Source organism: Carcharhinus amblyrhynchos, chromosome 4 (assembly GCF_965287045.1).
Source record: "Carcharhinus amblyrhynchos chromosome 4, sCarAmb.v2.hapA, whole genome shotgun sequence".
Taxonomy (NCBI): domain Eukaryota; kingdom Metazoa; phylum Chordata; class Chondrichthyes; order Carcharhiniformes; family Carcharhinidae; genus Carcharhinus; species Carcharhinus amblyrhynchos.
The window spans coordinates 80,624,573-80,651,473 of NC_137327.1; the positions used below are offsets into that span (position 1 = coordinate 80,624,573).

General features: G+C 44.6%; 1 protein-coding gene across 6 annotated transcripts in view; it reads left to right on the forward strand.

The window, feature by feature from the left end:
- gria3b (glutamate receptor, ionotropic, AMPA 3b) overlaps nucleotides 1-26,901 on the forward strand; it is a 374,879-nt gene that overhangs the window by 164,106 nt on the left and 183,872 nt on the right. For all 6 annotated transcript variants that reach the window (XR_013886514.1, XM_080187405.1, XM_080187406.1 and 3 more), the window contains exon 6: nucleotides 994-1,155. Coding sequence is in view for 5 of the 6 variants with exons in the window: in XM_080187405.1 (XP_080043531.1) it covers nucleotides 994-1,155 (162 nt within the window). In the remaining variant the exon portion in view is untranslated. The remainder of the gene's footprint in view (nucleotides 1-993; nucleotides 1,156-26,901) is intronic.

A 26,901-nucleotide genomic window follows, 5' to 3' on the forward strand; every position in this document is an offset into this window, starting at 1 on the left:
CTCTATTTATGAAGCTTAGCATTTCATATTCTTTGCTGACTACTCTCTCAATATTTCCTGCTACCTTCAAAGATCTTTGCACATGAACACCTAGTTTCCTTAGTTCCTGTACATCCTTTAAAAATGTGCTATGAAGTCTCTCCTTATCATGTCTGCCAAAATGTATCGTTTCACATTCTTCGATTTTAAGTTTCACCTGTCACCTCTATGTCCATTATACTGATTTATCTATGTCCAGTGCAGTCAACAGGTACCATCCTCACTGTCTGCCATGCAAAGTTTTAGGGGAATGGTGAGTCTTAATTAGATCTGAACTAAACAACTGTTGTAGGGAAAATGCAGGAATCTATTATTAAGGTGATTATAGTAGGGCACGTAGAAAATCCCAATGCAATCGAGCAGAGTCAACATAGTTTTGTGAAAGGGAAATCACATCTGACTAATTTATTGGCTTCCCCTGAGGAATTAACAAGCAATATGGATAACGGGGAACCTGTGAATGTACAGTACTTCTTCCACAATGTCCACAGTCATGCACAATCCAGAAAGTCCCTGGGTAGCATGTTGAGACAGAGGCCAGAATTTTACCGTCCCACCCGCCACGGGAATTGGAGCAGACAGTGGGTGGACCATGGAGGGTCCACTGACCTCGGGCAGGATTTTGTGGTTTCGGGATGAGAAAGGCTGTAAAACCCCACCTTGAAATTCAGACTGATTTTGTTCTCCTTCCTCAGTCTGGCTAAAGTCTCCTATCCTAGCAGAAATCCAGCCAACTCTGCAGCAACTAGGGATCAAAGTAGGGATTTTTCTGATCTGTGAAAGTTCGCTGCATGGTAACCTTTACCAAGAAGAGCCATCAGGAAAGCCCAGATAAGGCAGTTTTTTAAATAAATGAACAAGGTATTATAGGGGAAAATAATCCACAAAGATTGTGGGACTCAATATTTTGTTTTGTGGTCGAATTAAGCCAGCCTTTATTTTTGTTCATTGCAGGGCTTCTCTGATCTCGTACTTGATAAATTCATTGAGACAGGAGTCAATGTCACTGGCTTCCAGCTTGTGAATTATGAGGATCCAATGGTGCAAAAATTCATGCAGAGGTGGACAAAGCTGGATCAGAGAGAGTACCCTGGAACTGCTGCCAGCACATTAAAGGTATGGCCTTGACCCCGAAAAGTATTCAACCTTATCTAGCATTCGGCTGTGTTACAAATTCAATCGAGAGTAGGTCAGACTCCAAAATTAGAACACCTCGGGTATTTCAGGCTGTCTTATTAATGCTTAGAAGATCCACCCTATAAAGTAATTTGGACAGTTTTCTAAATCAGTACCAGAAATAAAACCTGTTCAAATGAATTACGACAACAGCTGCAACACGAATTTATACTGTGTACCTAATGTAACTTTAGTTAAACTATTACAAATAATATGGCATATATTCATTAGACAATGATCTCTATTTGGTGGTTCAATTCACAATAATTTGTGAATTATTAGGAGGGTTAATACTCTAGATCATTCTAGGGATCATACTTGTTGGTGTGTTTCTCCTGTCCTTTAAACACTGGCTGACATCAGGCTCCCAGTCTCCTGGATCTTCTCCAGACTCTCACTCCACTCTCAGTCTCCATTAATATTTTTAAGGTTCCAGTCATCTCCAGCTTTTTGGTTTTCTATTTCCTTTCTTTGTGGCTTTGGCCTCTATTCCTTAGGCAGAATCCTGTTGAGGTGCCAAGGGGTCAGGGGTCCTGCCTGCTGACAGGAAAGTTAGCAAGAGGCCCACACTGCCACTCTTTGGGAAGGCCCACTGAACCACATGCCAATCAGGTTTTGACGAGACCAGCAGCATGCCTTCCCCTGCAATCAAGGTGCAGGAGGGCAGTAGCTTCACCTATTGGCAGCTGCCAACCAGTCAGAGGCTGGAAGCTCTTATGCTCAGCAGAATTGCTGGAAAGTTGCAGTTGGAAGCAATGCTACGATTGCTGGGTCATCCAGGCCACAGGTAAGGAATGTAGAGGGAGGTTCACCAAGGTGGTGAGTGGCATGTATGAGGGTCTGCAACAAGCGCAGAGGCTGGTATCTATCAGCAGCACCCCCCAGCCCTCCCAAAGTCCAGTCTCTTGATCATAGTCTCCCTACATTGCAGAAGGAGAACATTCGGTCCATCAAACCTGCACCAACAACAGTCCCACCCAGGCCCTCACTCTCTATAAATCCACATACTTACCCCATAGTCCCCTGACACTAAGGAGCAATTTAGCATGGCCAATAAAGCTAACCCACACATCTTTGGACTGTGGGAGGAAATGGGAGCACCTGGAGGAAACCACACAGACATGGGGAGAACCTGCAAACTCTACACAGATAGTGATCCATGCTGGAAACTGAGCCTGGGTCTCTGGTGCTGTGAGGCAGCAGTGCTAACCAGTATACCACCCCAGAGGTAGTATGTGCCTCTGATCTAGGGATCCCTACCCACCCCTCAAATGGCAGAGGTGACAAGCTGGTTGCACATTTGAACATGCTGTGCATGCCACATTGTGACAGAGCTGCCTGAAGGAAAGTTAATAACCAGTAGTGGCAGGATGAGGCCCTTAAGTGATCATTAATTGACCACCTAAAGGCTCCATTTGGTGGCGGGTTGGGAAGGTTGACCTTGGAGGGGCCTTCCTGCCCAGAACGCAATTCTTCTAGTATGCCACTGTCTCTTCCCACAGGTTCCAATCTCATCACCAAGAAAAGGACAGCTTCCAGCCAAGACTGTATGAAGTGATGGCAACTCATCAAACAGTTAACACATATCAAATTTCCATTTTTTTCTGGGGGCTACAAGACAGGGCTCATTGTTTCTCCTCCTTGCATTGCATTCTGTAACCTCATTATGCTGTTCTACAAAGTACCATTAGATGATGTACCCTGCTATGTGAGAGAATGTTCCACAAATGAGGTTACTGTTACACTCTACTTACTTTGTTACAATGGACCCTGAACTCAGCCTCACCAGTCTGTCTCATTGATTCCAAAGTGCAGCAGCATTGTCCCAGCAGCTAACTTTGAGGTCAGAAGACAACATTAAGAGCAGAGCAAATTAATACAAAGCGAAAACGGGTGCTGGAAATACTCAGCAGGTCAGGCAGCATCTGTGGAGGAAGAAACAGATCAATGCTTCAGAACTGTGACCTTTTGCCAGAACAGTTCTGATGAAAGATCAGTGACCTGAAATGTTGGGCCCAATCTTACTGCCTTTGAAGAGTTTCTGAGCTTGTGTCAAAATCAGGTCCCAACATAACTTGTCAAGCCTATCCACCTGCTTGCGCAATATTAATTAATTGGCAACCAAGTAAGAGGCCACCTCTGGAATCAGCATCCAATAAAGGACAGTTGGTGGTCAGACCTGCCCACTGGTAGGGCCCACAGCAATGTTCTACTGGCAACAGGGGAAGATAATAGTGAAGAGCCAATATTATTGGAGTAGCATCATCCACAGGTCATCCAGGCCACAGGTAAAGAATGCTCTGGGGAGATGGGTTCAAATCTCACTTTGATACTGGTTGAATTTAGATTCTATTGGGAGAATTTTACCATCTCGCCCGCCACAGGAATCAGAACAGTCGATGGGCAGACCATGGAAAAATCAGTTGACCTCAGGTGGGATTTTCTGGTTTCAGGGTGAGCGTGGCCAGAAAATCCCACCCAATTGAGCAGGTCTGCAAGTGAAAGCTAATCTCAGTAATGATGATGATGAAGCTGCCATTGATTGTTGTAAAAACCCAATTGTTCACTAATGCCCCTTTAGGGAAAGTAACATGCCATCCTTACCTGGTCTAGCCTACATGTGACTCCAGACCCACAGCAATGTGATTGACTGTTAACTGCCCTCTCCGCATTCCCCCTCTCCCTGCACATGATGACTAGCAAAGTGGCTCCTTGAGTAGGAAAAATACAGGAGTACTTGGAAGTGCATGATAAAATAGGACTGAGTCAGCACGGCTTCATCAAGGGGAGGTCATGTCTGACAAATCTGTTAGGATTCTTTGAGGAGGTAACAAGGAAGGATGTGATTTATTTAGATTTCTAGAAGGCCTTTGACAAGGTGCTGCATTGGAGACTGTTAAATAAGAGTCCCTGCTGTTACAGGTCAGATCCCAGCATGGATAGAGGATTGGCTGACAGGCAGAAAAGGAGATAGAGGGCTCTTTTATCAGTGTAGCAGCTGGTGACTCGCGGTGCGCCTCAGGGGTTGATACTGGGACCACATCATTTCACAATATACATTAAGGACTTGGAAGGAGGAACTAAATTTGTTACTAAATTTGCAGATGATACAAAGATATGTAGAGAGACGGTTGTATTAAGGAAGCAGGGGAGGGCTGCAGACAGGTTAGGAGAGTGGTCAAAAAAGTGGCAGAAGGAATTCAATGTGGAAAAGTGTGAGTTATGCACTTTGGAAGGAGGAATGGAGGCATAGACTATTTTCTAAATGGGAAAATGCTTAGGAAATCAGAAGCACAAAGGGACTTGGGAGTCCTTGTTTAAGATTCTGTTCAGGTTAATGTGCAGGTTCAGTTGGCAGTTAGGAAGGTAAATGCAATATTAGCATTCATGTCGAGAGGGCTACAATACAAGAGCAGGGATGTACTTCTGAGGCTGTATAAAGCTCTGGTCAGACCCCATTTGAAGGATTGTGAGCAGTTTTGGGCCTAAGAAAGGATGTGCTCATCTTGGAAAGTGTCCAGAGGAGGGTCACAAGAATGATCCCTGGAATGATGAGCTTGTCACATGATTAATAATTGAGGACTCTGGATCTGTACTCGTTGGAGTTAAGAAGGGTGAGGGGGGATCTTATTGAAACTTGTAGGATACTGCGAGACCTGAGTAGAGTGGACTTGCAGAGGATGTTTCCACCAGTAGGAAAAACTAGAACCAGAGGGCACAATCTCAGGCTAAAGGGACGGTCCTTTAAAACTGTAACTCCAGAAGCGAAAGTCCCGTCACCAAGTTACTCTACTTACACCACACATTTGTACTTGGCCAGCTAACCAGTTGCTCCCTGCTGAATGCAGGTTGGGAGTCTGACACACAAATAGGGAGTATAAGTCTCCCTGATTTTAACCATCAAAAGAGATACTTCATCAGGTATCTCTTTTGAATACCAAGCAAATAAACTAACTCAAACTAACTGAAAGACAAATTAAAAGGGGCAACTCCCCAAAAGAAGGGGGAACAGCCCAAACAAAAAACAAAGTTGAAAGGAAACTTAAAACATCAAATCAAAAGGTGATTTCAGGATCGATAATACACCCCAGCCCCTGTGGTGCCCAACGGGCATGGAAGGCATCAACTGTGCCTGTGGACACCGCATGCTCCCTCTCCAGGGACACCTGGCCGCGAATGTAGCCACAGTAGAGGGGCAGACAGTCAGAATGGACGACCCTGTCGATTGCCCGCCGCCTGGACCTGTTGATGACACAACTCACCAGGCTCAGGAGCAAGTTCGTGAGGAGGTCGTCCTCCCTACCCACCCCTGCTCTGCATCAGGCACCTGTAGATCAGGAGTGTGGGGCTGAAGTGCAAACAAAACATCAGTAAAAGTTTTTCAGGAAACTGAAAAGGGTGTGCAACCTCAGACGTAAAACATAGACATGGTCCACGGATTCCACAAGACCACAAAAATGCAAGCTTGTGAGTCCGTGAACCGAAGGAACTTATGGTTGTACGGGAAAGACTCATCAGGTATCTTTTTTCATACCAACCAAATAAACAAACTCAAATTAACTTAGGGAAAAGGACTCATCAGGTACTTTATAATCTTGCAAGCCAACCTCATTAACCTGGCTGAAGCCATAACAAAAACAGAGATAAGGAGGAATTTTTTTCAGCCAGAGTGGTGAATCTGTGGAACTCTTTACTGCAGAAGGCTGTGGAGGCCAGGTCATTGAGTGTCTTTAAGACAGAGATAGACAGGTTCTTGATTGATAAGGAGATCAGGGGTTATGGGGAAGAGGCAGGAAAATGGGGAGAAGAAAAGTATCAGCCATGATTGAATGGCAGGGCAGACTTGATGGGCCAAGTGGCCTAATTCTGCTCCTATGTCTTATGGTCTTAAGGTCTCATGGACTCACTGTCCAAGAAAGTACCCCCCTGTCTCCCTGCCCCCCACCTCTCGTCACCCACCATCATCTGCTGCAGGGAAGTCATCTCCAGAGACCTCTTGAATTTTGTCCAAATCATGGGGCCTGTCCACAGTAACAGTAAGACCCAGGTGTTGTCCCCAGGTGGCCAGTTAATGGCCACCAATAGGCTACCACCCACTGCCGGGTAGGTAGCCACTTCCATTGCTCATCCTCATCTGGCAAGGATGCTCAGATACAGAAACCCATCACTGATACCACCCTTTTGTATTTCCTGCCAGTCACACTTAAAGCTGTCTCTTTCTCTCTCCAAAGATACTGCCGGACCTGCTGAGTATTTCCAGAATTCTCCTGTTTTTTTACAGTCGTAAGAACATCCATTTTGCTCTGATGTTAAGATTCCATAATTCACTTTGAAAGTTTCCAGGAGTTTTGAAGAAGTAGAACGATCGGAATTACAGTAGAAAAGTAAGACGTGCAGCCCACATCATCCATGCTATTGCTGCCAAGCATTTGTGAAATGTATTTCTTGTCAGACTGGAGGTAAACAGTGGCTGGCAGATAATGAAAGCAGCATGACATGACCCCAAGGTAGATGCTAACACCACTTGTACTCTCATGGATTTATGTCTGCATATCAAGAAGAGACACAACAGTACAGCTATCTTTCACACCAATGCACCCAATGTGAAGTGCTGTAAAACTGCAGTTTGGGGTAAATGTTTCTTCTTGACAATACTTCTGCCTATCAGTGTGGGAGTGGATTGAGGAAATGGCATTCTGACTGTATATTGGCTAGAAAGTCCTCTGATTCAAACCATTGATTTCCCGCTGATCAAAGATTGCTTAATAGAAAACAGGAAAAGTTAAACATAGAAAATTGTGCCTAAAATGTAAAGTCTAAAATGTGAGTGATCTGCTATCATCGACCTATTATGGTCTGACCCAGCTGCCTGGAATAAACTCTTGCCCACAGGAGGGCTTGCAACGTGGGCTAATGTTGGGTGGATGCCAGTCTCTCTCATCCATGTGGGTATGCCGGCGTTGGACTGGCGTAAACACAGTAAAAAGTCTGACAACACCAGGTTTTAGTCCAACCTATTTATTTGATAATATACTCACAAGCTTTTGAGGGGACTGCCTCTTCGTCAGGTGAATGGAGAGTTCTGGCCTCAGACAGAGCATATAAAGCACAGACAGTTTAGAGATTGCTGATTAAAATGCGAATCCTTACACCTAACCTGCTGTTCCACTCACATTATCAGCCACTTCAGGTCTTGAACAGCAGGTTAGGTGTAAGGATTCGCATTTTAATCAGCAATCTCTAAACTGTCTGTGCTTTATATGCTCTGTCTGAGGCCAGAACTCTCCATTCACCTGACGAAGAGGCAGTCCCCTCGAAAGCTTGTGAGTATATTATCAAATAAATAGGTTGGACTAAAACCTGGTGTTGTCAGACTTTTTACTGTCTCTCATCCATGCAGAGATATACACGTACACCCACACAAACCCACCCCATACACACTACCCTGCAGATACACCACACACCCCCCCCCCCGCCCCACACACGCAAGCACACAACCCCTCCCACACACTGCACCCACATTACCACCCCCACACACACCACAACCCCACTCATACCAGATTCCCCACATACACCGCACTCTCCACACACCTGACCCCCCCCCCCCCCCCCCCACAACCTCATAACCCCAACTCCTGCACACAGCACATCTCAGACACACACACACCCTCCCTCCACACTACCCTCCATACGGACCACACCCATACACACCCCCCCCAACCCCATACACACACAGTACTGGCCCCATTAACAATCACACACACACTCCCTCCCACACAAGCACCTCACACACACACACACACTGTCCCCCACACAGACCACATCTCCGTATATGCCAGACTCCCCACAAATACTGAATCCTCCCACACAACCCCATCCCCTGCACCCACCACATCCCACACACACATCCCCCATCACACCCACATCAGGGAGGCGATAGCCTAGTGGTATTATCACTAGACTATTAATCCTGAAACTCCACCAATGTTCTGGGGACCTGGGTTCAAATCCCACTACAGCAGTTGGTGGAATTTGAATTCATCAAAAAATATCTGGAATTAAGAATCTACTGTTGACCATTTATGATTGTTGGAGAAACCCATCAGTTTCATTAATGCCCTTTAGAGCAGGAAATCAGCCATTTTTGTCTGGTCAGCCCTACATGTGATTCCAGTGCCACAGCATTGTAGTTGAAGCTCAACTGCCCTTGGGAAACTGGGAATGGGCAATAAACATTGGCCAGCCAGCGATGCCCATGTCCCTCAAACAAATAAAAAAACACACACGCAAAATTATTATCTCTTCCATTATTATTGTTTATTTGTGATTGACTGTTTTATCTATTGCTCAAAATCAATAAGGTTCTTGCAATTTTGAGGCCAAGCTTTCACAATTTTATTAAGTATGAAATATTGAAGGTGGCGCAGTGGTTAGCACTGCTGCTTCACAGTGTCAGGGACCTGGGTTCAATTCCAGCCTCGGGTCCCTGTCTGTGTGGAGTTCTCCCTGTATCTGCGTGGGTTGCCTCTGGGTGCTCCAGTTTCCTCTTACAGTGCAAAGGTGTGAAGGTTAGGTTGATTGGCCATGCTAGGTTGCACCTTAGTGTACATTAGATGGATTATTATTATTATTTATTTATTCATCACAAGTGGGCTTACATTAACAATGCAATGAAGTTACTGTGGAAATCCCCTAGTCACCGCATTCCGGCACCTATTTGGGTACACTGAGGGAGAATGGGAAATGTGTCGTTATGGGGATAGGTTAGGAGGAAGGGCCTGTGTAAGTTACTCTGTCAGAGAATTGGTGCAGACTCAAAGGCCCAAATAGCCTCCTTCTACATTGTAGTGGTTCTGTGACATGCAGTAGTGTTCAGCATACACTTAGAATATTACAATGCCTGGCTGCTGGGTACTTTAAACACTTCATAATTTTAAGCTCAGGATTTAAATTGGTCGATTTATTTTGACTCAAAATCCTCATTATAAGTTGCATTTTTTTTATTCTTTTACCACTCCCAGACAATGTGCACATATCTATCTTGCATAATTACATAAAACAGCAAAAACAACTCCATTCAAAGACAAATTAGTTGAATCTGTACCTGTCCATGAATTCAGTGCATACCAACTAGATCTTCTTTCACTGGACTACTGAGACCTTTCTTTGTTACTTTAACATGAATCTCTCTCATGTTACATATAATTATTATTCTACCAAGTGAAACTTTTAATTAATGCTGCCTGCTTTTGATTTTGTGAACGGTTCAGCTCTTTAATATAGAATCATCTGGTGGTGATGACAAAACTCCTCCAAAGTTTCATATTGACGAACATTATTATAGAAAGTGTCTTCACAATCGGTGCTATCCCATTAAAGTTTGCTTTGCAGCACAGAACACAAGCCAGACAGCTCCGTGGTTGTTTTAAGGTTCATTAGCAGTGGGACTGAGGCAAATCACCAGGATTTGTCCTGAGGGTCATCCATTTCCTTTTTGCTTTAAAATGTCCAACGTTGACTGAACTGAAGTAGTCTAACATTTCCATGTCCCACTACCTCATGGTTTTCTGGTATCTCACCCAATGTGTTACCCACTGATTTATTTTTGAAAGACCTTTTGCCCACTGCCAGGATCATGTGAGCATATGCAAAAACTCATTCATGTTGCAGTAATGTCCTGAGAAACAGACTCTGAATAAAACTGTTAAACAGAATACTGCCTATGCTGGAAATCTGAAATAAAAATCAGAAAATGCTGGAAATACTCAGCTGGTCAGACAGCATCTCTGGAGAGAGAAACAGAGTTACCTTTTCAGGTTGCTGACCTTACATCAGTTTGAGGTTCCAAGGGGATAGGGGTTGATCAGGCACCTTATGGAGGGGTGGGCAGTGAGTTGTAAGAGACTGGTTGGTGGTGGACAGACAAAGTGGTGTCTCATCTTGTGAAGGCTGCCCACACAGGAGGTGCTCTCTCCCTCCCCTTCACCCCATCTGTGCTGGAAGAGCTGTTGAGCAATGTTTGTTTGCTTCTGCCCTCTTCCTCAGACCAAAGAATAGTGACAGAGATCAAATAAGACTCTTAAGTGCCAGTGATTTGTCCACTTCCGGGTCTTAATAGGCGTAATGGGGCATGTGGGTTGTCTAATGCCGATCCACCCTCCCATAACATAGGAGACAGGTCAGGAGTGAGCAGAAAGACAGGTTCATTTCTCCCCATTGTTTTGAGTCATAATGTCCTATGTCCCTCAGTCTTCCGAGAATTCCCAAACCCGACTTTCGGCAGCAAGATCACTGATTTCTTCTCCTAGTCTGGCCAGGAAAAATTGACCTTAAATCTAAGCAGCTTTAGCCTCTTCCTCCCGAGGACGTGCTCCCACCAGCATTCTGCCTGGTATGCAACAGAGCACAGCCTTTTCTTCTGAAATCTACAACTACATCTCTTTCCATCTATGGCCAGGGTTTCTGATGTGGGTATGCCGGCGTTGGACTGGCGTAAACACAGTAAAAAGTCTGACAACACCAGGTTTTAGTCCAACCTATCTAAAACCTGGTGTTGTCAGACTTTTTACAGGGTTTCTGAATCAGACTATCTGAGAACCTGTGGGCGGAATTTTACCGGTACGTCCACCTGTATGAGTTTTGTACAATCCCGCCCAAGGCAAATGCCGTTCTCCAAGTCTCGTCCGTGCGTCCGTGGAATCGAAACCTGATTTTCCGTGAGATTTGATATTGGCCCCCTGTTCTCAAAGTAACCAGGCTACACAGTCTTACCATTGGACAGAACTAGCAGCAGGTCACATGATCCTTTTCCTTACTCCCATTTTACCTTGAGTTAAAGAGGCAATTTAAAATATAATGATCTTGTAACACCCAGCTGTCTACCAGTTATTAAAAAAAAGTCCGTTGATATAGATCTTCAAAATTTCAATTTATTCAGAATTCATAGTATTTTTGGAGAACAGTTTTCACTGTATGCGATCCCAGTTAGACATTTTTACCATTAAATCAGTTTCCTTAACCAATTAAATTGCATTGAACTTCATAAATAAATTATGCAATATCTCCAGCTCGATATTATTTTACAGGTAGTGGTTTGAAGCTTGCTTCAAGTAATACATGGCCAACAGATCTGAACTACAGCATCAGTTCAGTATTACACTCCTTCCACTTATACATATCTTGCCATCGTTTACAGGGAAGTTAGCTTTGTGCCGATATTAATAGGAGTTTTGAAAGATTCCATATAGTCCAAATTTTTTATCTTTATTTCATGCCAGCTACAGTTGTATCACAGTAAGATAAGAACAAACTATTGCGGATGCTGGCATCTGAACCAAAAACAGAAAATGCTGGAAAATCTCAGCAGATCTGACAGCATTTGTGGAGAGAGAATAGAGCCAACGTTTCTAGTCTGGATGGCCCTTCATCATAATTGAAGACAAGGAAACTCGGACAAGATTTATACTGAAGGGAGGTGTAATTGACAGAGCTGAGTGCTGTAAATAAAAAGAGAAAAGGAATATAAACAGTGGTGATCGTGGCTGAGAAGGATGCCAAAAGACCATAAGATATAGGAGCAGAATTAGGCCATTCTGCCCATTGAGTGTGCTCCGCCATTCAATCTTTACCGATATGATTCTCACCCCCATTCTCCCACAGCCCTCTAGGCCAATGAATTCCACAGATTCACTGCTCTCTGGCTGAAATAATCCCTCCTTATCTCAGTTTTAAAGGAACTTCCCTTCAGTCTTGAGGTTGTGCTCTCAAGTTCTAGTCTCTCCCCCTCGTGGAAACATCCTCTTCACCTCCACACTATTTAGGCCCATTAAGAGATCAGAGTCTGTAATTGGCAGAACAGAGGTAAGCAGAGAGTCAAAAGACAACCCGAGTCATGTAACAGATAGCCCTGGTGGGGTGGGGGAACAAGATGGGAAGAGAGATCTTAAAACAACAATGGAAGAAATGAAAATAATAAGAGAATAAAAATTAGTAAGGTGAAATGAAACCAGATAAAATAAATGGAGTGGAGCTGGAGGAACAAGTTCATGTTTTGCAGTCATGGAATTCAATGTTTGGTCCAAAAGGTTGTAAAATGCCTTATCCGAAGTTCAGGTGCTGTCTCTCCAGTTTGCGTTGGGCTTCACTGGAACATTGCAACAGGCCAATGACGGACATGTGGACAGGAGAGTTGGATGGGGTGTTGAAATGGCAAGGACAGGGAGGTTTGTGTCCTGCTTGCAGGTGGGCCTCATGTTACAGACCGTTATATTACAGACCGTTATATTGCAAACAGTACAAAGTGACTTTGGGCTACCTGGATGTTTTTTGTGATACATCTCTAAATATGGTTTAGCAATTTCACCTGGAACTCGAACAGAGATACAGCCAATGCAAAAAAAAAGTTGTATAGATAATAATGCAAGTTGTGCCACAACCTGAGCTTTTCCAGCTTGAACCTGCCAGTATTTGCAGTGGTGATTAAACTCTTCGTGTAACTAGTCTGCTGATAATGTGAGATCAAGTGAATCTGTTTATTTCATTTTATTTTGCCTAGTAAATTTAATTGTACCTCCCTTGCTACAGCTTTCAATTGTTCTGTGCTACGGGTGGCCAGCATTTCACCATTTAAATTCTCTTGCTGAACAAACATCTCTGCCTCAAGTATTGCCATTTTCTTAGTGTTAGGGAAAAAGGATTTGCTGTGGAAAGTTACTGTGTTTTAAAATTTGCTCCAGACACCGAGTTTTCTTCTTTGATTCCAATTCCAGTGAGCTATCAAAATTGTGAGGCTTACCATTGACATGAAACTGAACTGGACCAGCTATATAAAAACTGTGGCTCCAAGAGTAAGTCACAGGCTAGTAATCCTGCGGCAAGTAACTCATCTCCTGCCTCCCTAAAGCCTGCCCATCATTTATTCGACACAAGTCAGGAGTGTGGTGGAGTGCTCCCCGCTGGTCCAGATGACTGTAGCTACAACAACACTCAACAAGCTGGACACCATCCAGGACAAAGCAGCCTGCTTGATTGGCATTGTATCTACAAACATCCACTCCCACCACCACCATCTTTCCACCATTTTTTGTTTTCATTTCAGATTTCCGGCATCCGCCATATTTTGTTTTAATGCAGTAAATTAGGATTGCTTTTATACATTAACTGAGAATAGCTTAAATAATTGTGTTTCCTTTAACGTATCCATTCAGCTGAGCATCTTTGTTTAAATAGCACACAGAACACAATAAAATGCTTATTACTAATAATGCACAATCTTAGTTTCAAGGTGCTCAAAGTTTGTTTTCAACCAGGATACCCACTTAAGTGTTACAATCAAAATATAAGATATAAATAAGCTAGATTTAGGAACATTTAATTTCAACCTCATCCCTCTGGTGCCTTCACTCGTGTATCTATGTTTTGAACACAGCGAGGTTTTTGTGAAAAGCTATTCCAAAGATTTACCACTGAGAGCAGTGCAATTATGTATACTACATTGAAATACATGATTATCAGCCAGAATAAAATGAGCAGAGAACAAAACTGTTTCCTGAAGTTAGATGGAGGGGGTTGACTCACAGGGTTAGCTTGTTGGCCATTTATAACACTTGCCTCCTGGCTCATAAGCCATGCTGTGACATCGACAACGTCACAGATTTCACCACCATTAACCTGTCAAGTTTCCCACAGACTCAGGAAACCCAGGTCACCTGCAGTTAAAAATGGAAGAACTGCTGGAACATAAGTGTACAGCCTCATTTTAATATTTAAATGACCGAACAGCTGAGGAGTTTGGTTTCCTGACTCTAATCCGTAGCTTCATTAAGGCCCAAAGTGGGTGGGTCCAATTCCAGGTCCAGTTCCAGGAGTTTTGCATTTTAACCTCTGCTGCAATCCAACGTGACATGGTGGCACAGTGGTTAGCACTGCAGCCTCACAGCACTAGGGACCTGGGTTCAATTCTGGCCTCTGTGTGGAGTTTGCAAGTTCTTCCCATGTATGCGTGGGTTTCGTCTGGGTGCTCCAGTTTCCTCCCACAGTCCAAAGATGTGCGAGTTAGGTTGATTGGCCAAGGTAAATTGCCCCTTAGTGTCAGACAAGCTAGGAGGGTAAATATAAGCGGGGTTATGAGGATAGGACCAGAGTAGAATGATTGTTGTCGTTGCGGGCTCAATAGCCTCATACTGCACTGTCGATTCTATAAATTCACACATTCTTGGGAGTTTGGATTCAGCCTTTCTTTGTCAGATAGCATGCATCTTTAAACAAGCATGGAGTGGGATGTAAAATTAAATAGCTTCTTTTGGCAGGACATCAAAAAGGATACTATCAAGACAGCACATAATTTCATTCAGTGCAAAATGAATAGCTCATTCTCTTGCGCCTTCGGCAATCTGAAGGTTCTTGGCCAGTTTGTGCAATAATTTTCAGTCCCTGAATAGGGGAATTCTGACAAGCCTTGATGTTATACCCACCCACCCAATCACATCCTATCAACACATTCCTCTTATCTGTCTTTGAGGGTTGGATTTTACATCAAGGGAGCAACTCCCACCACAGGGATCGGAAGAAGAAAGGGATGAGCCAGAGACTTGTGTGTAATGTTAAGGGAGCCAGCCAGTTTAGGTCAAGCACGGGGTGGGTGGGAGTAAGTTCTGGAACATCAGTTGTTAATGCTATCTTTGAAAGTCAGGCAGCAGTACAGGTTAATTTGCAGCTCTGAAGGGAGCAGTGAAAAGGTCATGGACACAGTGGAAATCATTGAATCATAGAATCCCTATAGTGCAGAATGAGGTCATTTGGCCCATCGAGTCTGCATTGACAACAACCCCACCCAGGCCCTAACTCTGTAACCCACATACTTACACTGCTAGCCCCCCTAACACAAAGGGGCAATTTAGCGTGGCCAATTAATCTAACCGCACATCTTTAGAGTGTGGGAGGAAACTGGAGCACCCAAAGAAAACCCACACAAACATGGGGAGAATTTGCAAAGACCGCACAGACAGTGGCCCAAAGCTGAAATTAAACCCCGGTCCCTGGCACCGTGAGGCAGCAGTGCTAATCACTTTACCATCGTGCCACCAGGCTGTTGCTTTGCCTGAGGGCGAATAATAATTACGGAAGGCACCACCTTCTCCTGTCAGGGGAAATGCCTTGGTGTCACCAGTCAGGCAAAGATGATTCCTGCAGAGGTAAGCAGGAGACTTGCCTGTTGTTGGACAGTCAAGTTGCTGTCACCTCCTGTTGTGAACAGTGACTAATAGGAATGTCTGTGCTTGCAGGAGAAGAGAGCTCACAATGCTCGGTGGATGTCTAGAGCTAAAGGAGGTGTGCCCTACAGGCATCCTGACTCCTATGGAGGAAGAAATGCTCCAGTGGAGGCAGGCCAGGCTGCAGCAGTTGGTGAGATAGGTCTGGAACCCTGAGAAAGGAGATAACTCGATGGAAACAAAAGACTTTCTGGCGAGCACAGATCATGTTACTCATGCGTGTACCACTGCTCAGATGAAGCTTATACAGCATCCCCACATCAGATAAAGTTTTACAGGAGGAGTGATGAGAAGGACATGTTGGAAAGAGTATGGGCCTCTCATCAGTCTTATCTCTCCCGCTGGCCATTAACAAGAGTGGCCCGTCACCGATCCTGAGGGATAACTCCTATCTCTCCCACACCATCACCAGCACAGATATTCTCATGTCAGTGGGTAGTTGCACATGGCTAATAATGGGCTCACATTCCAGTCAGCGTAGTACAGACGCACCTGAGCAGCTAATGGAGGCAGTGACAGTTGAGGTCACTCATACTCAGAGGATCACTGGAGAGCAAAGCAGTGCTGAGCCTCAGGCAGATCTCTGGCCTCTGGAGATATCAATAGGGTGGTAGTTGCTGAAGCTGTAGAGTGAAGTGTGTGAACATATGGTGGAGCTTCCAGGGCGAGATGAACCTTGGCATGGGCAATGGGGGAGGTCTGTTCGGTCATGAGTGCCAACATGACCCTGGCATGTAATCATGTTGCACTCAGCATTGAGAAAGTGATAATCTTTCTTAAGAGCCATGTCCAACAAGCTATTCAGTGGATGTTAAAGAGGGTCTGAAGGCCGTCAGCACCTTCATGAGCTCTGAGGAGTAGTGACTGGGCAAGAGGGAAATGAGACTCTTGAAACCATTACCGTGCACCTGTACTCTCAGGTGAGCAGGAAGTGAGAGGCATGTCCTGCCACCTGCAGTACCTTGGCGCTTCTCCCATGGCACTCTCGGTTTGGGCAGAAGTCCATCAGCCCCTCTGGCAGCGACAGCAGCACCTCACAAAGCCATGGAGACAGAGAGCATCCCTGCACTTGTGGATGAGGACCTACCTATGCCGAGGCCATCAGGCAACTAGAGAGCAATTGTGAAATCACCAAAGGTCACAGAGCAGCAAGTTGAACAGTCTGGCCAGAATTTTACTGGCATACTAGCCCCGAATCTGGGGGCAGGCGAGGTTCGGAGACGGCATTCTCCGTTGGCCTCGGGTGAGATCATACAGACCTCGAGCAGACATGCCAGTAAAATTCTGTCCTCTGTCTCCGCATCTGTTGACAGAGCAGTGAGAACACCTGAAAGCATGTGAAGAAGTCCGTATTGGTGCACACAGGTCACACAAGTTTTTTCTTGGATGTTCAATGTCACCTTGACATGTAGTTGTCTGAAATAATGTTTACCACTGAAAGAATCCTCTACTGTCACCACAATTAATTCAGTATCCTGTTTCTAGCCTTCAATTTATTTTACAATTGCACAGAAACTCCTTTGGGTTGTTAAATAGATGCAGTCATGTAAAATAATGGAAGTATATTCAATCTCATGCTTCATAACATTGTCCTGTACAAATTATGAGAAAGCAATTTTTTTAATTTATTGGTGGGATGTGGGCAATACTGGCAAGGCTAGGTTTCATTACCCATCCTTGAATGTCCTTCAGAACGTGGTGATGCGCTATCTGCTTCAACTGCTGTAGTCCACATGGTTATAGATATAGTCCCAATGCTGTTCGGGAGGGAGTTCCAGGATTTTAACCCAGTGACTATGAAGGAATGGCAATAAGCTTCCAAATCAGGATGGTGTGTGACTTGAAGAGTAGTTGGAGGCGGTAGTTTTCCCATGCATTTGCTGCCATTGTCATAGAGGTTTACAGCGTGGAAATAGATTCTTCGTCCCAACTTGTCCATGCTGGCCAATTTTTAGCATTAAGCTCATCCCAATTATCTGCATTTTGCCCATTTTCCCTCTATACCCATCCTTATCCATGTAACTATCTAAATGCTTTTTAAAAGACAAAATCGTACCTGCCTCTACTACTACCTCTGGCAGCTCGTTCCACACATACACCACCCTCTGGATCCTTTTGTAAGTCTCACCTTAAACCTATGCCCTCTAATTTTAGACTCCCCTACATTTGGGAAAAAATGTTGTCTATTTACCTTATCTCTGTCCTTCATTATTTTATAGACGCTATAAAATCATCCTAAGCCTCCTACACGCCTGGGAAAATGTCCCAGTCTATTCTTATAACTCAAACCATCAAGTTCCAGTAACATCTGAATAAATCTTTTCTGCACTCTTTCTAGTATAATAATATCCTTTCTATAATAGGATGACCAAAACTGTACACAATATTCAAGTGTGGCTTTACCAATGTCTTGTACAACTTCAACAACGCATGCCACCTCCTGTATTCAATGTTCTGACCAAAGAAACCAAGCAGTCTGAATGCCTTCTTCACCACTCTGTCCACCTGTGACTCCACTTTCAAAGTACTATGAACCTAAAGCCCCAGACCTCCTTGTTCTATAACTATCCCCAAGACCCTATGATGAACTGCCTGCCTGGTTCAATCTACCAAAATGCATCACTTTGCATTTCTTGAAATTAAACTCCATCTGCCATTCATCAGCCCACTGGCCCAATTGATCAAGATTCCATTGCAATCCTAGATAACCTTCTTCACTGTCCACTATGCCACCAATCTTGGTGTCATCTGCAAACTTAATAACTGATCTGCCTCCTAAATTCTCATCTAAATCACAGGCCTCCAGTTTGAGAACAACGTTCTACAACCACCTTCTGGCTTCTTTCATCAAGCCAATTTTGTATCCAATTGGCTACCTCACCCTGTATCCTGAGATTTAACTTTATACAACTGCTTAGCATGTGCTACCTTGTTAAAGGCCTTGCTTAAGTCCATGTAGACAAATTCAGTTGCGCTGCCCTGATCTACCTTCTTGGATATCCCTTCAAAAAATACAAATGAAATTCATGAGACATGATTTTCTATTCACAGAGCCATGCTGACTATCCCTAATCAGCCCTTGCCTCTCTAAATGCCAGTGGATCATATCTCTCAGAATACCTTCTAATAACTTGTCTTTCTGGTGTTAGAGGTTCTGGTGTGCAGTTATGGATGCCACACTGTGGGAAGGATGTGATTACACTAGAAAGGGTGCAGAGGAGATTCACCAGGATGTTGACTGGGCTGGAGCATTTCACCTATGGAAGGAGGCTGATTAAGCTGTGGTTATTTTCCTTAGAGCAGAGAAGACTGAGGGGGAACCATATTGAGATGTACAAAATAATGAGGGACATAAATAAGATAGACAGGAAGAAATTTTTCCCCTTAGGGTGGTGAGAATCACACTGCTTGAAAGGGTGGTAAAGGCAAGAATCTTCACAACACTTAAGAAACATTGGAAATGCCATTGCATGGAAGGCTGTGGAGTAAGTGCCGGAAAATGGGATTAGAATCAATTGGTGTTTGATGGCTGGCACAGACACAGTGGGCTGAAGGGTCTCTTTCTGTGCCGTAAAACTCTCTCACTCTAGGTTTGGAAGGTTTTGGAAATGGAGCATTAACATGTTGCTGCACTGCATCTTGTAAAAGGCTACATTGCTATCCTGGTGCATTTTTGAGAGTGAATGTTTTAAGGTAGTGGATGAGGGTGCCAATCAAGTGGACTACTTTCTCCTGGATAGTGTCAAGCTTCTTGAATGTTGCTGGAGTTGCACTTATTTAAGCAAATGCGGTCTATTCCACCAAATTACTGACTTGTGCCTTGTTGATGGTGGGTTGACATTGTGAAGGAAAAAGATGAATTACTTGCCACAGAATTCCCAGTCTCTTTCTTGCTCTTGTAGCCCCACTATGAGGCCACTCATAGAATCCCGACGGTGGAGCAGGGAGGCCATGCAGCCCATTGAGCTTGCATCAACAATCCTACCCAAGCCCTATCCCTGTAACCCCATGTATTCACCCTGCTAATCCCCCTGACATTAAGGGTCAATTTAACATGTACCTAATTCACCTAACATGTCCACCTTTGGGCTGTGGGGGGAATCCAGAACACCCAAAGGAAACCCATGCAGACACAGAGAGAATGTGAAAACTCCACACTGTCATCCGAGGCTGGAATTGAACCTGTGCCCCTGGCGATGTGAGGCTGCGATGATAACCATTAGGCCACTACACTGTCCGTCCAGTTACATTTCTGGTTATTTGTGATCCCCAGAATGGTTATGGTGGGGAATTCAGTCATAGTAATACCATTGAATGTCAAGGGAATTGTTTTGATTTTTTCTTGATGGAGATGATTGTTGCCTGACGCTTGTGTGGCGAAAATGTTACTTGCCACATACCAGCCTAAGCTTGAATGTCTGGATCTTGCTGCATATGGAAAAGGGTCGGCACAGCACACAGTGGTTAACACTGCTGCCTCACAGCACCAAGAACCGGGTTCAAATCCCAGCTTGGGTCACTGTCTGTGTGGAGTTTACGCATTCTCCCCATGTCTGCGTGGGTATTCTCCAGATGCTCTGGTTTCCTCCCACTGTTAAAAGTTAGGTAGATTGGCGAAGCTAATGTCCCTTAGTGTCAGGGGGCCTAGCTAGGGTAAAATACATAGGCTTATAGGGATAGGGCCTGGATGGGATTGTGATGGGTGCAGACTCGATGAACCAAATTGCCTCCTTCTGTACTGTAGGATTCTATGATGTGGATAAGATTTGCTTCAGTATCTGAGGAGTCAGAAATACTGTGTTCATCAGTGAACATCCCACTTCAAAAGGAAGATCATTGATGAAGTAGCTTAAGATGGTTGGGTCTAGGACACTGCCATGAGGAACTCTTAAAGCGATGTCCTGGGGTTGAGATGATTGGCTTCCAACAGTCATAAGCATATTCATAGCAATATAAAATAGCCAGTGTGATTCTTGTCTGTTAATAGATTTAAATGTCAATATTAAATAAACCTCCATGTTGGCAGCAATTCATTTACACTTCAGAATATCCATAGTTTCCCCATAATTTACATGAGAATTATCCACCTGCAATTGCCAATAGGTGTGTGTCATTCAGGAGATTACAATTAGGAGAGCACACAAATGCAAATTGTAGATGGTCTAACAGGAAGAGGGAGTTCAATAAACAAAATATTATTTTAGTGCTGTGTGCTTTTGAGTCATCAGGGGCAAAGGTTTCTGGCAGGGCTCACCCCAAAACTGGAAAATCCCTCCCGAGGTCAAAGACTATTGCATGGCCTGCCCCCGCTACGATTCCAATTCCTGTGGTGGGTAGGATGGGAAGATTCCGCCCAACCTCCCCCACCCCCCGCCGCCACACACACGCATACACACACACACACAAAATCCCCAGGTCCGGAAAAGGTGATGGATTTCACGCAAAGGGTACCACAATCCACAACCCAATAACACAAAGAAAATTCACAGTCTCCTGGCCCTCGTTCCTAACAGGTCCTGTTTTACTGCCAACTCAGCGATTTAATTAGAGGTATTGCGAGAACTACCAATTAAAGGTAGCACTTTCAAGTGGGAAGAAAAGCATAATTATACCCTGTTTCTGATCCAGCAACTGCCTTGCAGTTATGCAGTGATGGGTTCCTTCGATACAAAGCTGTAAAGGCCAGTGCAGATCTCTGCTGATGCCAATTGATGGGCTTGGAAGTCACCCTTATGAAAAATATAATGTTTTATTGTCTATGTCAGTCAATCACTCAATCCACAGGCAATGCTACAGCCAGATTGTGTGTAAGATGTTAGCAATTATATGAGCAGCGCAACAGTTGCACCTGAACATCTGTGGTTAACAATTTATCGGGGACAATTGTTAGCTTCGCCATCTGGGCATTAATGTAGTAGTTTGTAGAACTCATTCGATTTTCTACACCTGAAGTAATTGCTCAGCTGATATCAAAAAAGCCACATATAAGGTTCTTAAACCACAAGCAGGCAAGCAGTGTTTACACACAAATAAATGACGCAAGTAAGACACCAGTTATGGTTTATCTGACAAAATCTATCCATCACTGAGAGGAACATCATTTCAAGTGGTGAATTGTAGCTACAAGATTGAAACATATCTCTTAACCACACTAGTTATCAAGGACTAGTCAAAACTAAAGCTCTCAGTGCACCACAGTGTGTTTTTTTTTCTTTCTTAGGCAATAAAATAGGAGAAGCCATGCAAAAGATGACTCAGCTGTCAGGCATCAAACACATTGCAATACCACCCACCATGCAGGATCCACCCAGCTATCCACAGTGGAGTTAGTGTAGGTTCTGAGGAGTTCAGTCTGAGGGGCAGCACGGTGGCACAGCGATTAGAACTGCTGCCTCATGGTGCCAGGGACCAGGTTCGATTCCTGGCTTAAGTCACTGTCTGTACGGAGTCTGCATGTTATCCCCATGTCTGCATGGGTTTCCTCCAGGTGCTTTGGTTTCCTTCCACAGCTCAAAGATGTGTAGGTTAGGTGGACTGGTCATACTAAATTATCACTCTGTGCCGGGGGGGTGGTTAGCAGGATAAATTTGTGGAGTCACAGCCCAGTAACAGAGTTGTCAGTGCAGGCTCAATGGGCTGAATGGCTTCCTTCTGCACTGTAGGGATTCTATCATTCTCAGTGATTCTCTTTATTTATTGGTTGATTATTTATAGGATCATGAATTGAAATAACCACAATGTTACAATTCAACAATATTTTGCAATGCACAGAATTCCAGATGTGCTAAAGTCAGACAGTTGTCCGTTCTGGTATACAGGAGAACATCAGTTTGTATTATAGAATCATAGAAAGCCTTCAGCATAGAGGAGACCATTAAGCCCATTGAGTCTGCACTGACAACAATCCCACCCAGGTCCTATTCCCGCCACCCTACATATTTGCCCCTGTCACTAAGGGGCAATTTAGCATTGTCAATTCACCTGATCTGCAAAGCTTTCAACTATGGGAGGAAACTGGAGCACCCAGAGGAAATCCACGCAGACATAGGTAGAATGTGCAGACTCCACACAGTCACTCAAGGTCAGAATTGAGCCCGGATCCCTGGCTCTGTGAGGCAGCAGTACTAACCACTGTGCCGTATAACACCAGAATTACTAACACTAAATACCAATACTGAATGATTCACGAGAACAATCAAAAAAGTGAATCCAAAATGTTCACTTAGATGTTTGTGGCAGTTACAATTTTCATAGAACATAGAAGACTACAGTGCAGAAAGAGGCCCTTCAGCCCATCAAGTCCACACCAACCACAATCCCACCCAGGCCCTACCCCCATATCCCTACATATAATACCCACTAATCCCTCTAACCTACACATCCCAAGACACTAAGGGGCAATTTCTTAGCATGGCTAATCAACCTAACCCACACATCTTTGGACTGTGGGAGGAATCCGGAGCACCCAGAGGAAACCTATGCAGACACAAGGAGAATGTGCAAACTCCACACTGACAGTGACCCGAGCTGGGAATCGAACCCAGAACCCCAGAGCTGTGAAGCAGCAGTGCTAACCACTGTGCTACCGTGCCACCCCACGTGTGTTCGACACACAGTGTTACACCTGGACAGAGTACATGGGATGAAAGTGTTTCCACTGACGGCAGGATCAATAACAAGGGGGCACAGATTTAAGGTAATTGGCAGAAGAAGCAATAGAGATATGAGGAGGAACTTTATCACGCTGCCAGTAGTTGGGATCTGGAATGCACTGACTGAGGATATGGTCGAGATAGGTTCAAGCAAGGCATTCAAGTAGGAGTTGGATTATGATCGGAACAGGAAGAATGTGCAGGGCTATAGTGAAAGTCGCATTAGGTAAATTGCTGTTTCGGAGAGCCAGCAGACACAGCAGCCGACTGGCCTCCCTCTGTGCTGCAGTGATTGATTCCCTCATTTCACCAGATATTGAAAATCCCAGTGTTTCACTTTTTTATCTTGCACGTGAAATGATGAGATGAAAGATTTAAGGAAACATAATGCCTCCAAATAAACTATTTGCTTTCCCCATGATCCACAGATTCAGTTCCATTTGAGCTGTTCAAAAAGCTAGAAGTATATTTTTCTTCAAGCAGGTAATGTCAGATTATTAACATATAATACAGACGGAATGGAAAATTGACTTTTGCTGGTTCTGAACCAAGTACTGTAACAATCAATACCAGATTAAGCACCAATAACTCGTAACCTCATTTTCAGAACAGAGTTTCTGAAAATCAGCTTCATTGATGAATGACTATTTTACAAGTTTGTACATCATGTTTTAGCAAGCCACTTACATGTCTAACAAAATTACATGGGAATCATCAAATCCTACAGTACAGAAGGAGGGCATTTGACCCATCAAGTTTGCACCAACCACAATCCTACCCAAGCCTTATCCCCATAACCCATGCACTTATTTTAGCTAATCGCCCTGACACTAAGGAGCAATTTAGCATGGCCAATGAACCTAACCTGCATATTTTTAGAGTGTGGGTGGAAACTGGGGCACCCAGAGGAAACCCATGCAGACACAGGGAGAACGTGTAAACTCCACACGGACAGCGACCCAAACTGGGAATTGAACGCGGGTCCTTAGCACTGTGAGGCAACAGTGCTAACCACTGAGCCACCCTACCGCCCATGAATGGAAGATTAGTATACTGGCTGAGACACTGATGTGAAAACTTACATTATTGAACAGTAATATGTTTCAATTTCACAATTTGTAAGCATCAGATAAATAATCAATGTTATAAAAAAAGCACAACATTAATACCTTCATGAGCGATTTGCGAAGAATAACTCATGCCTTTCAAATCTGATTGAATTTTCAGAAGCACTGTTGAAAGTGATGGACAGTGAAATCAACAGATGCTCTTTATATGAACATCCAGAAGGCATTTCCTCTGAAGGAAACTGTTAGCTCAAGTTGAAGCTCATTATACTGAAGGCAAATTATTGAGGAAACTGGCTGAGCGGTAGCAGACAGAATTGGAGGAATAATGCATAGGTACCTTAGAGTATGACAAAAGGTATCCCCACAAGAATCTGCGTTAGAATTATAAAATCACTCCAGTGCAGAAGGAGGCCATTCGGCCCATCTTGTCAGAAGAGGAAACATCCATTCCGTGCCCACCTTGGTGAGCCAATTCAGGCCAAAAGGTATTTATTTTGTACTTCAATCAAGTCAGCCCTCATTCTTCGAAACACCAGTAAAAACAAGCCCAATCTGTCTAGCCTTTCCTCATAAGACAACCCAGGTATCAAGCCAATAAACTACCTCTGAATCACCTCCAATGCATTTACATCCTTCCTTTAATAAGGAGACCAAAACTGCACATAGTATTTGAGATGGAGTCTTACCAGTGCCTTGTATAACTGAAGCATAACAGTGGCGATTCTCCCATTCCAGCACAGCAGGCTGGGAAACTCAAGCAGAGGCCATTTCATGGGCTTCCCACTGGGCGCCACAACCTCCGTACATCTCGAAGCACCAGATTTACGGCTCCATGCCAGAAATCGATGCAGAGCTGTATGAAGTATGCAGCTTTTAATTTAAGTACAATTTAAATCTCATTAGTGGGCCCAGGACAGAAGAGGCAAAGTGCCAATGCCCAGGGGCACCTTGGCACTGCCCACCAGACATAGGGCAGTGCCAAGTGGGTGGGGCCTAATGAAGACTGGGCCTGACGAAGGCAGAGCCCCTGGGGGCGATTGGTGGGGGTAGGGCACCCCACTGCCACTCTGCAATTACGCTGAATGACAGAGGGAGGGAGGCCAACAATCAGGATTGGCCATCGAGTTGGGGGGGAGAGGCTGCCAATTGTTTAGGGTCAGGACTGTGGGCAGGGAAATTGGGGGAGGGGGGAGAACGGGGGATTGGGAATCAACAGAACTGTGGGGGAGGGAGGAGCGTCAAGGTGGGTTGGGGATGGGGTGGGGAGGGTCGAGGCTGGCCCAGGCATGTTCGGCGGTGGGGGGGGGGGGGTGCGGGTGGGCAGCGTTCAGGCTTTGGGGAGGGGGTTGCATGACCGGCAATGCGGGCATCGTGGGGCTGGCCAGCGATCGGGAGGTCAGCAGTGCAAGATCACTACGTACGTGCTGTTTTCAGCACTGACAGATCAGTGCTGCTGGTCTCTCCTGCCGGGCACCCCCGCCCACTGAATTTTGAAGTGAATCTCGCTAGGGCACTCTGCAGTGCACAAAGTGTGGGAGATTCGTTTTTGAAACTCCCACAGAATAAAAAAACAATGGGATTTACTCCACTTTTTACACAAATTCGACACTTAGAATTTTTTTTGGAGAATTGCCCCCAACGGCCTTACTATTATGTTCAATTCCTCTTCTGATAAAGGATAGCATCCCATTAGCCTTCTTAATTACTTTTTTGTGAACACCTCAATCTCTCTGCATCCCAGAACTCTGCAGTTGTTTTTCGTTTAAGTAACCTTCTGCCTTTTAGATTTTCCTGCCAAAGTGAATACCCTCATAGACACTGATGAGAGAGAAAGAAAAGGGAGAGAGCAAAGAGAAAGGGAGAAAGAGAAATGTACATGCATGTCCTGTTCTTAAAATGTAATGCACAAATATAACTCACCTTTCATTTTAGAAACCCATTGCCCTGTTAGCAGGATGTCTGCAATGGTCCCACAGAGGAACTGAGGTTAATTGCAATTACCCTTGGATAATCTAAGATTAGTTTTATGGCAGTATATCGCATTGAAACCAAAATGCTTACAATTTGTACAGTATCGGGCAGTTTAAAAAGGACCAGACCAGATCAGCAGCAAGTCCTCAGCTGCCACAAGACATTCAGACAGAAAGTGATAATGCATTTTAGGGGATGGGGCAGTATCAGAGAGAACATTTTCTGCAGAAGCAGCGCCCACTCATGGGAATCTCAGTTCTCTGCATGCCCACAGCACTGCTGTTATATTGTGCTCTGTAAGCAAATTAATTTGATTAGGCAGGTGAGATGTGGTGAAAACTCCACCAGGTAAAAAGGGATACCTTGTTGGGAAGGGATTGGCGTTGCCAGCACCAGTGAAAGAGGGGAGGGGCTTTAGGGGGACCAACAAATTCTCTGTCAGGCCTGAGACTGTGGGTGGGATTTTCCAGCCATGCCTTTCCCAAGGCCGAAGATTCCTGCCCGAGGCCAATGGACCATTACATAGTCTGCCCCAGAGTCACCATATTGGCGTTCCCAACCACGACCCCCCGGTCTGTCCACAACCTCCTCCCGTGCCCCCCCCCCCAGCCCCACCCACAAAGGCTCCTGGAAAGTGCCACTTACCCTTGACTTGGGCAGATAGATACTACTTGGGCTTAAGATTCTGGGTGAGATTTTCAGGCTTTGCTCACTCCAAGACTA